Source organism: Giraffa tippelskirchi, chromosome 3, assembly GCF_054371585.1.
Source record: "Giraffa tippelskirchi isolate mGirTip1 chromosome 3, T2T-mGirTip1v1.2.pri, whole genome shotgun sequence".
In the NCBI taxonomy this organism is placed as follows: Eukaryota; Metazoa; Chordata; class Mammalia; order Artiodactyla; family Giraffidae; genus Giraffa; species Giraffa tippelskirchi.
Genome location: NC_137277.1, coordinates 138,779,212 through 138,793,627, shown reverse-complemented (window position 1 = coordinate 138,793,627; position 14,416 = coordinate 138,779,212). Strand labels below are relative to the sequence as shown.

The 14,416-nt window shown below is 43.0% G+C and overlaps 2 protein-coding genes and 2 long non-coding RNA genes across 22 annotated transcripts in view; 2 read left to right on the top strand and 2 right to left on the bottom strand.

Annotated features, from left to right (window-relative positions):
* The window catches only part of STAT4 (signal transducer and activator of transcription 4), a 99,129-nt gene extending 95,943 nt beyond the window's left edge, over positions 1–3,186 (top strand). For 5 of the 7 annotated variants that reach the window (XM_081581374.1, XM_081581371.1, XM_081581375.1 and 2 more), the window contains 3 exons: positions 759–825; positions 1,748–1,856; positions 2,904–3,186. In XM_081581374.1, the coding sequence (XP_081437500.1) occupies positions 759–825; positions 1,748–1,856; positions 2,904–2,930 (203 nt within the window). In that variant the 3' untranslated portion in view covers positions 2,931–3,186. The remainder of the gene's footprint in view (positions 1–758; positions 826–1,747; positions 1,857–2,903) is intronic. The other 2 variants (XM_081581377.1, XM_081581376.1) reach the window with 1 other exon arrangement.
* Positions 2,605–4,328, bottom strand: LOC145542487 (uncharacterized). The gene is made up of 2 exons (XR_014079892.1): positions 4,236–4,328; positions 2,605–3,770 (listed from the first exon to the last, which is right to left on the bottom strand). It is a non-coding gene; the product is annotated as an uncharacterized LOC145542487 (long non-coding RNA).
* A 1,721-nt stretch (positions 4,329–6,049) lies between these two features.
* LOC145542486 (uncharacterized) lies at positions 6,050–10,431 on the bottom strand. Its single transcript, XR_014079891.1, has 2 exons — positions 10,282–10,431; positions 6,050–8,746 (listed from the first exon to the last, which is right to left on the bottom strand). It is a non-coding gene; the product is annotated as an uncharacterized LOC145542486 (long non-coding RNA).
* A 3,685-nt stretch (positions 10,432–14,116) lies between these two features.
* STAT1 (signal transducer and activator of transcription 1) overlaps positions 14,117–14,416 on the top strand; it is a 39,004-nt gene continuing 38,704 nt past the window's right edge. For 10 of the 13 annotated variants that reach the window (XM_081581368.1, XM_081581360.1, XM_081581363.1 and 7 more), the window contains exon 1: positions 14,117–14,257. The gene's annotated coding sequence lies outside the window, so the exon portion shown is untranslated. Of the gene's footprint in view, positions 14,366–14,416 lie in introns of all 13 variants that reach the window. The other 3 variants (XM_081581367.1, XM_081581359.1, XM_081581361.1) reach the window with 1 other exon arrangement.

Sequence of the window (14,416 nt, the reverse complement as noted above, 5' to 3'; positions counted from 1 at the left end):
TATACAATCCATTAAAACAGTCATCCATAGCAACTTAATATATGAGCATCATCTTGAGGAATACGGTACAGTTGTCACTCACAGCAGTGACTTGCTGCCACCCTCCTTCATCCCCTTCTGAAACAAGCAAAAGAGAACAGCCACCACAAAAACCTTGAGGCTTTTAATTGTTTCTATATCTGATCAAATGAAATAATAAATGTCAATGGAACAGTAACACTTGAATGATTACAGTTGGTCCTTACAACTGGATCAAGCACAAGTTCAATGGAGTAAACCAGAGAAATTTGAGGGTGAGGATTGCACACAGTATTACTGCTACTACAATGCAGTAATATTGTACTTTTAACACTGAAGTCTGTGCTTCAAAACTTTGTGTCATTATAATATTATACTTGGTGTCAGTTTTAATGAAAAGAACTGCATTGCTATAAATCCCCAATCCATGAATAAATCTGTCCTTATAATTAAACTTAAATACTATGTGGAAGACAGGTAATATAGTTGATTCCCAATTTTGCTCACTCATTTCAGACCATTAATATGTAAAGTTAGATCAGGCCTGCCAAGAGATTTGTTTTTCTCTTCTTGCACATTTTATGCTCATCTGAAATGTTGTTTCATCTGTTAAACTAAAAAATGTTGTGAATCACTAAACAATTATATTATCTCTCTTCCTTTTAGCATTACTTATCCTTTTGTAGATTTACAATTTTATCAATAATGATATTTTCCCCCAACATGCCTTTCTTTTCCAGTTTCAAGACCAACAGAAAAGGGAGACAAAGGTTATGTCCCTTCTGTTTTTATCCCCATTTCAACAATGTAAGTAATCTTAGCCACATATAAGATAATTATTATTGAACTTATCAAAAAAGCTGGAAACTTAAGGATAAAACAGCATACATATAACTGAGACTAAAGCATTTTAATGCTCAATGTCCCATTTTCTTTAACACATAAGTCTTTAGGATACACCACAGTCCATCATGAAGGAATTCTAAAGTTTCCCTTTAATATGCCATTTATTCCATAGTGGGCTGAGTGCTCTGATTTCAAATGATGAATTATTTGAAATTCAATAATCTCAGTGTCACAAATAGAAGAAACCCTAAAAAGAGTTCTGATGGGGAGGTAGAAATTACCCCCTCAAGTTCTCGTGACTGGACTAATAATAAAATTGATACAAGGTAGATTAATAGGAAAAAGGAAAAAAATTTAATTGATGTTCATAGAATTCTCATAGAAATGGGACTCAAGAAGTGGCCAAAGCAGGCAGCTTATACACTTTTTGCACACCAAAAAATCAATAACTTTGGGAGGAATTGACAGGACAAAGATACTTAGGTTTTGGGTGCTTAAGTAGTAAAGAATATAAACAGAGTTTGGGTCTGAGGTATTAAATTAAGGAAGTAACAAGGTTCAGGCTTGTACAGGCTTCTCAGCCCCAAATGAATCCCCTATCTCTAGCAAAAAGGATGTTCTTCTACCTCCAGAACTGGGAGGGCACCTCTCACAGAAGAGATTTAGTTCCGGCTTTCAGGGAGGCAGAGACAAGGGTCTGAGTGTCCCTCCTGCTTTGGATATTTTTTAAGTAACTTAAGTCATTTAATTCAAAATAACCAATATGCCACTGAGGCACATTTTGGGGTGGCTTCCCCTGGGCCCTAACAGTTGCTAACACAGTAAGTCACCACAAGCTATTATGTTTAATCCTCTTCAATATTTACTCTGTTACCTCTTCAAGCCGAAGTGATTCTACAGAGCCACATTCTCCATCAGACCTTCTTCCCATGTCGCCAAGTGTATATGCAGTGCTGAGAGAAAACCTGAGTCCCACAACAATCGAAACTGCAGTATGTTCCCTTTCTTTCCACTGCTGTCAAGGGCATTTCTCAGGAAGTGAAGGTGGTGTGTGAATTAAAGGGGCGTGAAGATCTGCCTGGGCAGTGAGAAAACACATTTGTTGGAACAAATCCATGAGCATAATACAAAGGATGTCTATATGGTCCTGCGTGTTGCTCTTACAGTGGGCATTGAAAGCAGACACCTATGCTGACCTGAACTGCTTTAAGGTCTTCCATCAAAAGCTGCCCAAAGGCCAAAATATCCCTGTATACCTCCCCACCTAAGTACACTTCATCCCTACTTCCACTATCAGCCCCACCAGTCCCCACCACTGTCCCCCCTTTAGCAGATAACACATATCAGTCGTTAGATATGTAAGTCTAGTATAATATTTATGTTAGCAGTTCAAACACCAAAAATGCCAATTTTTCTTGATTTTTACTTGCCTCATTTGTCCTGTCCTGGGAGCTTCTTCAAGTAGTATATGAACAACAATCAATAGCAGCATAATAATGCTTTTTGGGGAACTAAATTATAGTATTAACTGCAACTATGTGCTCTAGGATGCGGTCTATTATTGTTCTCGAATATTCTCAAGCAGTTCAAAACTCCAGTTACATGAGGATGCGTGTATATCAGAATAATAGTGTCTTGGAGAGACCATGAGCCCCAAGAACTTGATATCTTGCTATAAATCAAGTGGTGTTTAGTTTTTCTCTTGAAGACTTCCAGGGATGAAAAACTTACTCTCCAATGTTAGTTGTCCTTAAATCATTTAATTATAAGAGAACTTTTGTTACATTTTACACTCACTTCTTCATTATGTTTTTGTGAGATGAATAGGCTTTCTTAAAATAGTTTTTATTTATTTAACAAGTGCCTTTTACTTTAGATTGACCAACCTCAGTTACTTTTGCAAGTACTGTAGTTAATTGGTAGAAAGATTATGAAGTAAAGTATGTATTTAGTAGACAAGAGAATGTTTACCTAAGAAATGATGACTTATTTGCAAAACAATAGTTTGCTCAAAGGTTATTTTCATTTTTCAATTTTAGATGAAGTCTCCCTATTCTGCTGAATGACAAGATAAACTCTTGATACTCAAAAGAAGGAAGCAAATGAAAAAGTTTTAAAGACTGATCTTTGCCAACAATCACATCTGGTTTCTTCAGCTTTGTATATACCAGTTTCCAGGAAATGATTAAATATGAAGCTTTCTTCTCATTCTTATGACACCCCCAAATGGGAATGTCATTGAAATGCTAGAGATCCAAGCTTCTGATAAACTTTTGAGATAAAACACTTTAAGAAACCAGTGTTAATATAATATTAATGAAAGACTCATTTGTATGTGTTTCATTTCTGGTTTTGTTTCTGTTGTGTTACTTATGATTTTGACTCTAGAAGGTTTAAGTGTAAAGATTGCACAATAGGTGAAAAAGAACAAAGTCACATACACATTACTCAAAAACCAGCAGGAAGGCTTGATGGAAACTGAATAAGTAAATGTCCTGAGTTCTAGCAAGTAAAAGTCATCACACTGGATACAAGATGGAAGCAACAACAGGGCATTAACAGTAGCAATTCCCAGGTGAGTTAGGAACCCTCTTGGTTGCCATGTCAGCACTGTTCCAGCTTCAGGATTCACAGCTGCTGGCATCACTGCCAGGGACACCTCTCCTGTTAGGGGGAGGGATCCAGAGTCATTCCTGGTGGCAAATCTCAGGCAAATTACACTGAAAGCAGATGCATGGGTAAAACTCCCATGAAATGAAGACCAAGAGGAAAATAACAACACTGGCTTTGGTTGAGTGATTTGATCGCTGGGTTGTATGTTCTTCACCTCTAGAAGAGGTTGGATTATGTAGGCCATGGTCCTTTCCAGCTCTAACAGTCTCTCGACCCGTGAATCCAACTTGAGCCTGGAGGAAAGAATTTAGGATGAGATGCTCCATCCCTGGTGATGCAGGAGGGGAGTGGTTGACTCAATGATAATATATGTATATGGGCTACAGGTCTACTTTGATCTTTCCCTTGCCGGGGCTGGATGCTTAGTGGTGCCACTGCCCAGCTGCTGACCCTAGTAATAGTGTGGGCTCTCCCAGTGCCTGATCCCTGGGGAGCTCTCCATGTCTCCAGGCTCCAGAGAAGCTGCTGAGCCAGGTGAGGAAGTCATGATACTGAGGTATCGGCTATGACCAGCTACATAAAGTCCTGAGGCTGGTATCCAAAGCAAGCCCTGACTGCAGTCAGAGATGACAGTTCCTTGTGGGGGACTCCTCTCTAAGTTCTTTCACCCATTTCCCATCTTCTAGGTGGTCAAACAAGAGGAAGCTAATGTTTGATGGAGAAGATTTCAAAGAAAAAAAGCTTTTAATATAACCTACCTTCTCCCTTGGACTTCTCCAGTGCCTCAGTAGGTAAAGAATCCACCTGCAATGCAGGAGATGAGGATTTGATCCCTGGGTCAGGAAGATCCCCTGGAGACGAAAATGATGACCCACTCAAGAATTCTTGCCTGAAAAATCCACAGAAGAGGAACCTGGCAGGCTACAGTTCAAAGAGTCGCAAACAGTTGGACACAACTGAGCTCCATCCTATCTCTGATCCTTTATACCCACCCACATGATCCTAGATTACTCTATGGGAGAAACTTTGCACCTGTCCCAAGGCCACTCCTCTTACTCTTTTGCAAGCTTTTGACAGTATTCTTTGGGTGAAGGTGTCAGTTTGATGTAAGACCACAAGCTAATTCAAGGTACATTTTCCAGTCTCTACTTCTCTCCACAAGCCCAGCTTTCTGAAATTCAAATATATTAATTGGCAGCAGAAGTGGAGGAAATATTTAGAACTATAAGTGAAAGCAAAAGTGTTAGTCGCTCAGTCATGTCTGACTTTTTGTGACCCCATGAACTGTAGCCCGCCAGGATCCTCTGTCTGTGGGATTTTCCAGGCAAGAATACCCAGGTCTCCTGCATTGTAGGCAGATTCTTTACTGTCTAAGCCACCAGGGAAGCCCTTAGAACTATAAAATGACCATTATAGTTTTATCTTTAAGGAGGTAATTCCTTACCAGGAAATATTCAAAAACACTTGGATTTAGATATCAAAAAATGCTGCAGGAGCTTTTTATTCCCTGGAAAATATTAAAAGGATGATGACTCTTATTTCAGAAGAAATTTTGAAAAGCTTGTAAATATAGAGCCTGGCAGAAGAATGTCAAGGTTTCATATGTGGTCACAGCCACCTTAGTTGATGTATAAGGACATTTGTAGTTTGCTTCCCATAACAGAGGCAGAGGTCGAAGTAAGAATGAGTCCAATAAGTGACTATTTTTTATTTAGATTCAGAAAATCAAAATCAAGTTCTTGACCCCAGGGTAAAGAGTTATTTCCAACGGTATGAGTCTCACATTCCAAAAACCATCTTTGTGGGAGGAATAGGGTTTTGTTAGGGAATTCCTAGGGATACCTATTTAGATCAGGATAAGGTATGCTGCATGAGATGGAAATGCAGTCGGAATGCAGTGGGAAGGGAATCTAGACCACATTTACACAATATTTTTTTTTCTGCTGACTAGTAGCAAATAAGCAGCATTTAATGAAGCAAAATTTAAATTATTTAAGTAAATGTAAATTATTTAAAATTTATTTAAATTTAATTATTAAAATTATAATTTTTATAATTAAATTTAATAATTATAATTAAATTTAACAATTTATATTTTATAATTATAAATAATTATAAAATTATTAATCTTAATTATTTAAAATTATTTAAAATTTAAATTATTTAAAAATTTAAGCAAATTTATTTTCAAAATATTAATCACATTTTCACTTCTCCCCTAAACCAAGACCAATCACAGATGTCCATTTTCCTAATTCCTTTGCAAACTCCTTATAATGTAAACACTCACTTTGACTAATTGTACTGAATAGCAATGTCTTTATCTGGAATAAATGGTGAAAGAAGGCAGCTGCCAGTGGATTTCCTCAAGTCGTAAGGTAGTCAGGAAGGCTCCCCAAGGAACTATTGAGAAGGAGCCACTTCTGGCAAAGCTGAGGGGGTTTTCTGTCCCTCAGACGATGCAGGCGGCCCGTGCACTCCCTGCAGTGGCGGGAACGGAATTAGGAGTTCCAGCAGCAGACAATCGTCGTCCAGACTGAGCAAACCACCCTCCATGTGCACACACTCCAACTTCTGTCAGACTCTTTTTATTTTTTTCAAATGAACTGTAAACACTGATTTGACTGATTGCAGTTCTAGGAGTCTGGCTTATTGAAGCACAATTTACACATAATAAAATTCACCCTTTTCCAACAAACCCATACAGTTGTATGTGCATGTGTCTGTAAGACCTAGAACATTTTTCTACCAGAGCCCTCACAAAGAGGACACTACAAAAGCATGACGAAATTGCATTTATCCAGACCTACTGCTAGATTTTATGACAACATCCTTAAGTACGAAATGAATTCCAAGTGGCCTCCTACGTAGACAGAGGGCTTTACTTAAGATATATCAGATCGTTTACCTTCCTGCTTAAGATCTTCAAAGGGCTTGTGGCACCGTGCATTGGCAGTTTGTAACTTGGGTGTAAAGATAGAATTCTGGAGTTTGAATGGCAAAGTGAGAGCTTTATTTTCACAAACTTCTAACTGAAACTTAGAGTTTCCTTCAATTAGGAGTAAAGGTAACAAACCATAAACCACACCACATTTTTGTCACATTACAGTTGATACACTTATCTCAGAATATTGCTTATGCTAAGCATAATTTTGAAATTGCATTCATCTAGACTTACTGCTAGATCCTACTCGATGCCATTAATAAAGAAGTATTTATATTATCGCAAAGTTGGTATTAATATTTTGATCTCTGTTTCATTATAGTGGGTTTCCTGTGTAATATTATGTGTTTTATTTTATTAAACAAAAAACATTAATCTTTGAAAGAATTCATAGGTTTCATCAGACTGCCAAAAGGGGTCTATAGCACAAAAAAATTAGTTAAGAATCCCAGCTCTGGATGAAGACTCTAATTCTCAACAGATCTTTCCAAAGTCATATATCCTCTAGTCTCTTCTTAGTCGTCAATTCATTTCTCAACATTTCTCCCCAACAATAGCTTCTAATCCTCCAAAATATAGACAAGACTGAACTACTTTTAGTTTCTTTGATGTCTCATACTTACTATTGCCTCCCTCTGCTGTATCCTCTCAGATCTCAAACCCCAACCCACCTACCCTCTCATCTCAATAACATTCACACATCTTTCAGGCTTTGAAAAGCCTTCTTGCCCAACACACATACACACACACACACATACACACACACACACACACAGGTGCACATGTGTAGCGCTCAGCTCACATCATGCCTCCTCCATATCCTCCACCTCACCCAGCACCACTTTTACCACCTTGGTTGTAAATGCTTGTCTATCATCTGTCTTCATTAGACTCTAAGCAAGCTCTGTATGTACAAGGACCAAGAACCCCTGGTTCACAGTTATTTCCCTAAAATCTAGCACAGTGTGCCTCTTAGTATTAATAAATATTTGTTAATGATTCAGTGTTAATGATTCATATTTCAAAGGAAATATAGAATACTTAGTTATTTTCTTTCCTTTGCTCCTTGATCTGCCTGAAAAATTAAGCTAGAACTTCCTCTATAATCCTCCAAACCCTACAATTGTGGAACAGTCCCAAATATTATACTTGAAACTGATTAATGAAAACACACTTGCCACTGCTCAAATATAGGACGTTTTTTCTACTTCACTTCATTCATGACTTTCAAACACAATAGAAATGCTCTGGAATCAGACTGTCCACTAGCTCACTGTAACTTCTCTTTAATTTAGGTGTTTTATGTGTACCTAACATCCCAAGCATCCGCTTACTCGCAGATGAATCAAATGTTCCTGAAATTTACCCTTAATTCCCCTTCATTAAACTCATTGTCTTTACTACTCCCACCCTCAGTAAAAATCCTACACAACACTCTCTGACTTTAGGCTTGACCGTCATCCATTTAGATGTCTCACAGGCTGCTGCAGATGGAAAGAACCCCTGAGGCCATCCACACAGGGTGGAGATGGAAAAGTTTGAGGGGTGAGAAGTTGTGCTCTCACGCACATTTTTCAGAATACACCTGTTCTTCCTCCTCGCCCTCACTTCTGGCTCAATAGGCTTGGAGCCTGTGCTGAGGTCTGAATGGTTGATTTAACCTGTGAGTCCTTATCCCAGTGTCGTTTATTCAAAAAGGCATTGCTTTTTGCAATCAGGGTTTCCTACCTGAGCCCCAAAGACACGAAGTGACTTGCTTAACTATCTTTTCAATTTTCCCAAGGATGGTACATAGTGTCATTCTAGAGAAACAGGAGAGAAGATAATTTATACACAGATGCCTTAGGCATTAGGCTTAATTCTCTTGTGGAACCCAAGATGAGACAGCACAAAGTCCCTCCGGTTGTGAGGAGAGATGAAAACAGTCAAGTAAATAATGAAGGACAGATTCAACAAGTGCTATGAAGAATGCAGGAGAAGGCAATGGCAACCCACTCCAGTACTCTTGCCTGGAAAATCCCATGGATGGAGGAGCCTGGTAGGCTGCAGTCCATGGGATCATGAAGAGTCGGACACAACTGAATGACTTCACTTTCACTTTCTTGCATTGGAGAAGGAAATGGCAACCCACTCCAGTGTTCTTGTCTGGAGAATCCCAGGAATGGGGGAGCCCGGTGGGCTGCCGTCTATGGGGTCGCACAGAGTTGGACCCATCTGAAGCGTCTTAGCAGCAGCAGCAGCATGAAGAATGTAAATGTGATATAGAGTAACTGAAAGAAATGGTCAGAGAAGGTCTCTCTGAGGCGATGACATCTGAGCTGAGACCTAAAGAATGAAAAGAGGCAAGTTCATTCCACAGCTGGGAACACAGGAAGAGCATTCACATTCTTAGGACTCAGGCAGGTAAAAGCTGGGGGTACCTGAGAAACAGAAAGAGGCTACAGAGTGTGGAGCACAGAGGAGCATGGAGAAAGAGGGACGAGATGTGCAGAAGAAAGAGGCAAGATCAGAGGGTGTAGGGCGCTACAGGGAGGGAGGAAGGCACTGGATTTTATTGCAAATGCTTTAGGAAGGAGCAGTGTTATAATGCTTCACTATATCTACGTTTTCATTTAAGCAAATATGTAAGGAGGTCTCTACAGAAGAAATCTCTCCTCCCCACAATTCTCCTATTAGAAACCTCATGGTTGTGCAACTGTGCACATCCGTACAGGGCAGAACACTCAAGAGGCTCCACGTCTGGTTTGGTGCTCTGCCTGCCTTCTTGAAATTCTTCATAAGTCTGAATAAGCAGCTCCTTGTTTGCATTTTGAACTGAGCCTGCAAATTATATACCGGCTCCTGTCCTCTACTAAGAGGGGAAACAGATGTCCATTTGTATTCTGGGAATTATGTGAAGTGTTCTTGCAGCTCTGGCTGGGTCTTCTCACACACTAGAGGTCCTAGGTTGGTCCGCTAAGTAGATAGAGCCCTTTAAGAATGGTTGCTGCTGCTGCTGCTGCTGCTGCTAAGTCGCTTCAGTCGTTTCCGACTCTGTGCGACCCCATAGACGGCAGCCCACCAGGCTCCGCCGTCCCTGGGATCCTCCAGGCAAGAACACTGAAGTGGGTTTAAGAGTGGTTGAGCAGAGTCCAAAAAATCCAGTTCATGCCTCCTGGGACCATTCAATAAGTCACACAGGTAGCAGGCTGAACCAAAACGATTTTTCCTGGGCCTGCCAAACTTTGGAAATCATGGTCCAGTGACTAGATTGTTCTCCTTCATTACACTTCTTCCCTACTCCCGCTGGTACAATCACCAGAAAGGGGAAGGTAGGGACGGGAAGAGGTGGGGGCCCTGAGAAGACGCCAGAGGAAAAAAGCAAGTCCTCTCTGCAGATCTAGAAAAGGGCAGTTGAGGAAAACAGCCAGCCTCCCCGCCCCCCCACCCCATCTATGGTTAAAGGGCAACTAGCTCCAGTCCTCTTGCCTGGAAAATCCCATGGACGGAGGAGCCTGGTAGGCTGCAGTCCATGGGGTCGCTACCAGTCGGACACGACTGAGCGACTTCACTTTCACTTTTCCCTTTCACGCACTGGAGAAGGAAATGGCAACCCACTCCAGTATTCTTGCCTGGAGAATCCTAGGGACGGCGGAGCCTGGTGGGCTGCTGTCTATAGGGTAGCACAGAGTCGGACACGACTGAAGCGACTTAGCAGCAGCAGCTCAGGTGGGTGGCGGTCAGAGCTTGAAAGACTAGTAAGATCTGAGTTAGCATGTGTGCAGAGTGTAGATAGAGAAGGGAAGGAGAAAAAAACCTGACATCTCCAGACCACCGGAAGAAAGGAAATATGGAAGAGGATGGGGTAAGTTTTCCAGCACCTTAAGCAATGTACGGATGGCGCTCTCTCGGAGGCTGCGGGGGGACTAGGGAGGCGGTACCCGCGGCGCAGCGGGCGGTCACCTGGAAAGCCCCTGGGCCGCGCCTGCGTACTGCTCCCTCTGTGTCTACTTTCGCTTTTCGGTTTCCTCTCAGTCCTGCTGCTTCTCGCTCCCAGGCTATTTCCCCGAAAGCACGTGGGACGGCTCTTCTGAGCACTCGCCTCCCTCCCGCCGAGCGCTAGGCCGGCTGTTACTGGAAACTTTTCAGCTCTTGACAGTCTGCACCTGCTCGACTGTACCTCATCCTGGACGGGCCCTGGGCTGCTCGCCTGAAAGGACACAACTTTACAAGGTGTTCGTGAGGGTGTTTGGACTACTAATGTACTAGTCCCCGTAATGGACCATTTTGGAAGAAAAGAAAATTATAAAAAAAGAAACCCACCACCCTGAAACATGTTAGGGACATTCTGTAGCGGGTCCGGACTAGCAGGCAAAGTTTGTGTTCGTCATAAATGCGATGAGAGTTGCCAAGACTTTTAAGCAGGGAATGACTATAAATGAGGTGTTTCAAAGAATTTAATTCGGTTAATGCAGGAGACATGGGTTTGATCTCTGAATGGACAAGATCTCCTAGACAAGGAAATGGTAACCCACTACAGTGTTCTTGCTTGGGAAATCCCATGGACAGAGGAGCCTGGCAGGCTACAGTCCATGGGGTCGCAAAAGAGTCAGACATGCTGCTGCTGCTGCTGCTGCTAAGTCGCTTCAGTCGTGTCGACTCTGTGCGACCCCATAGTTGGCAGCCCACCAGCCTCCGCCGTCCCTGGGATTCTCCAGGCAAGAATACTGGAGTGGGTTGCCATTTCCTTCTCCAGTTCATGAAAGTGAAAAGTGAAAGTGAAGTCGCTCAGTCGCATCCGACTGGTAGCGACCCCATGGACTGCAGCCTACCAGGCTCCTCTGTCCATGGGATTTTCCAGGCAAGAGTACTGGAGTGGGGTGCCATTACTGAGTGACTAAACAACAACAAGTTGGCGAGTACAGTGGAGGGGAAAGGGGCAGGAAAAGGTCGTGTAACTGGCATCTACTGTAGCATTCCAGTTCTAGACTGAGGAAGACTTACAGTGGGGTATTGTCAATGATGGGAAAATTAAGGCAGTTAAAGACATAGGGAAGGAACCATCCATAGAAATTGATGACAACCAGAATGCGGAGAGCCAAAGAGAAACATCCTACTTGCAGATATTAACATGTCAAGACTGAAACTAGTCTCTGTGTAAATTTTATAGTACCAGAAAAAAAAATATGTTTAACATATTATCTACCCTTCCTCGAGTCAGCTTTTCTCAAACACTGTGTGGGCCCTTAGTGCAGGGTGAAAGTAGGTGGGGAAGGATTTTTCCAGGGGGGTGGAGTCCCAACATATTTTTACACAGAGGGCTGCTACTTTGGTACCCCAAAGACGGCAGCCCACCAGGCTCCGCCGTCCCTGGGATTCTCCAGGCAAGAATACTGGAGTGGGTTGCCATTTCCTTCTCCAGTGCATGAAAGGGAAAAGTGAAAGTGAAGCCGCTTAGTCGTGCCCGACTCTTAGTGACAAGAGTCATTGTTATCACCAGTTCAATACTGGCTTTGTGAGGGTGAATATGTGACAACAAGAAGGAGCATATAGATATGAGAAGGGAGAAAACCACAATAGACACATATAATCATGAAAAGTGAAAGTGAAAGTCGCTCAGTCATGTCCGACTCTTTGCAACCCAGGCAGAATGCTGGAGTGGGTAGCCTTTCCCTTCTCCAGGGGATCTTCCCAACTCAGGGATCAAACCCTGGTCTCCCACATTGCAGGTAGATTCTTTACCAGCAGAGCCATCAGGGAAGCCCAAGAATACTGGAGTGGATAGTCTATCCCTCCTCCAGGGGATCTTCCCAATCCAGGAATCGAACCGGGGTCTCCTGCCTTGCAAGTGGATTCTTAACCAGCTGAGCTACCAGGGAAGCCCACATGTAAGCATATCTCTGAGAAATTATTTACAGCCTTTTCCCACCCAACATTGCCTTATTATTCTAGGCTTGATTCAAGTTCCATCTATTAAATACTTGGAGGAACCAACTGATTTTATGTGCACACCTTCCAAGAAGACCTAGTCTAGGCTGGCCTCACTGATGCCTATCTGGGGAAGTGACATTCAAGCTTCGATTTTAGTGGAGATATAAAAGATGAGTTGGGGCTTCCCTGGTGGCTCAATGGTAAAGAATCTGCCTACCAATGCCAGAGTCACAGGTTTGATTTCTGGGTTGAGAAGACCCCCCAGAGAAGGAATTGGCAACCCACTCCAGTATTCCTGCCTGGGAAATCCATGGTCAGAAGAGCCTAGCAGACTATATATAGTCCATGGGGTTGCAAGAGTTAGACACAACTTAGCAACGTGGCTAACAACAAAAAGATAAGTTAACCAGCAAAGAAGTTGGGAGGGAGGGCATTGGCTCAAGGGGTTTTTCAAATGGAGAACTGCTGGTGAGAAGACCCTGAGTTTGTAGAAAGAGCTTGTCTTATTTGCAGGAAAAAAACAAAAAAGAAACCTGCTGACGTAAGGAAAGAGTGGCACAAGATGAGGTTAAAGAAAGTGATAGGGAAACCAAGGCTTTATAGGTTACATTAAGAAACTTGGATTTTATTCAGAAAAGCCATCAGAGGATTTTCAGGTTTGCAAACACATGATCTGCTTTGCAATTAAAAAACAAACCAGTCAAACTGCTATAGGGTAAATGGATTAAATGGGAGTTAAGAACTGAAGTGAGGCAGCCATTTGGGGAATCTACTGCAAAGATCCAAATGAGAGAAAAGGGGGGATGGCACAGAAGATGACCAGAAGCAATGAGATCTGCAAAGTATTTAGGAGGAAAAATCAACAAGGCTTGAGGACCGGTGTGGGCGTGGGTGGTGAGAAGACAATGTCAAAGGTGGCTCCTAATTTTCTGGCACGGGTTATTTCTAGAAAAAGTGCAGGTTTAAGAAAAATGATGAGATGGTTCTGAACATAATTAGTTTTTAGAGTGCACCAGACATCCAAGTGGAAAGTGAAATGCAGGCTGTACAGTGGGTGTAGCGCTCAGAGGAGTCGTGTGGACACGGTACAGGTGTAGAAGTTCTACATTATCTAGAAGGGCACATGCTGTGGATTAGGTCAACACAGAACAACCTGAGAAATGCAGGTAAAGTAGACCAAATCTGTATCATGACCACACTTAGCACTGAGCAGTCTGGTGGCAGAGATGGAGAAAAAAATACCAGAGAGGTGGGAAGAAGCAAGGAAGGTATGTTGTCGTCATGGCCCACGGAGAAGTGTTAAAGAATGGAGGTGTCAGCTGCGCACAAGGTTTCTGAGTGGTCACGTAAGGGGAGGACAGAAAAGCGTCTTCTGGGTTTAGCAACATGGAGGTAGGTCAGCTGCTAAGCTGAGATTCGAGAACGACAATGTCCCCACCTGTGCCCTCTGCCTCGAATTTTCAGATTTGGGGCTAATATAAGGATCTCCCAGTTTGGGCCTCTGCAAACACATAACTTCCTTTTAGCCGTTCTCTAAAGTATGTGTAAACATAACCCGCAACTTGCAACACAGAGCTGAGCTTCAAGGCCTCCAGATACCAGCCCTACCGGAAGACTAAGGAAAGACTCAGCGGGTTGGCATAGCAGTGGCCCGGGGGGAGGCAATGCGCACGGGGAACAGCCGTGTCCGATTGGCCGAGCGTGGCAGCAGCCCGATGATTGGCGGGAGCAGAAGGAGGAGGGGCGTCAGGATCTGCCTTTTCTTTCCGCTGGTACTTTCGCTTTGCTTCGCTGAGTTACGGAGAGATCCTGTGGCACTCGGGAGGACCCGGGTCAGACCCCAGATAGAGCGGAGGCGACCCGGTGCGCCTGGGAGAGGAGGCACGGCTGTGCTCTCGCCTATCCGTGCGGGATCCAGCGCGCAGAGTGAGTGAACGTGAGGTTCCGGGTGCCGGGGTGGGACGCGCCTGGACCGGCTTCGTCGGGGCCCAACCGAAGGATGCCCAACGAGCGCGAGCTTTTGAGTGCTGACAGGTGAATCCGTCATCCGGAAAAGAACGCGTATCCCAGGTGTTGTTTCCGGTG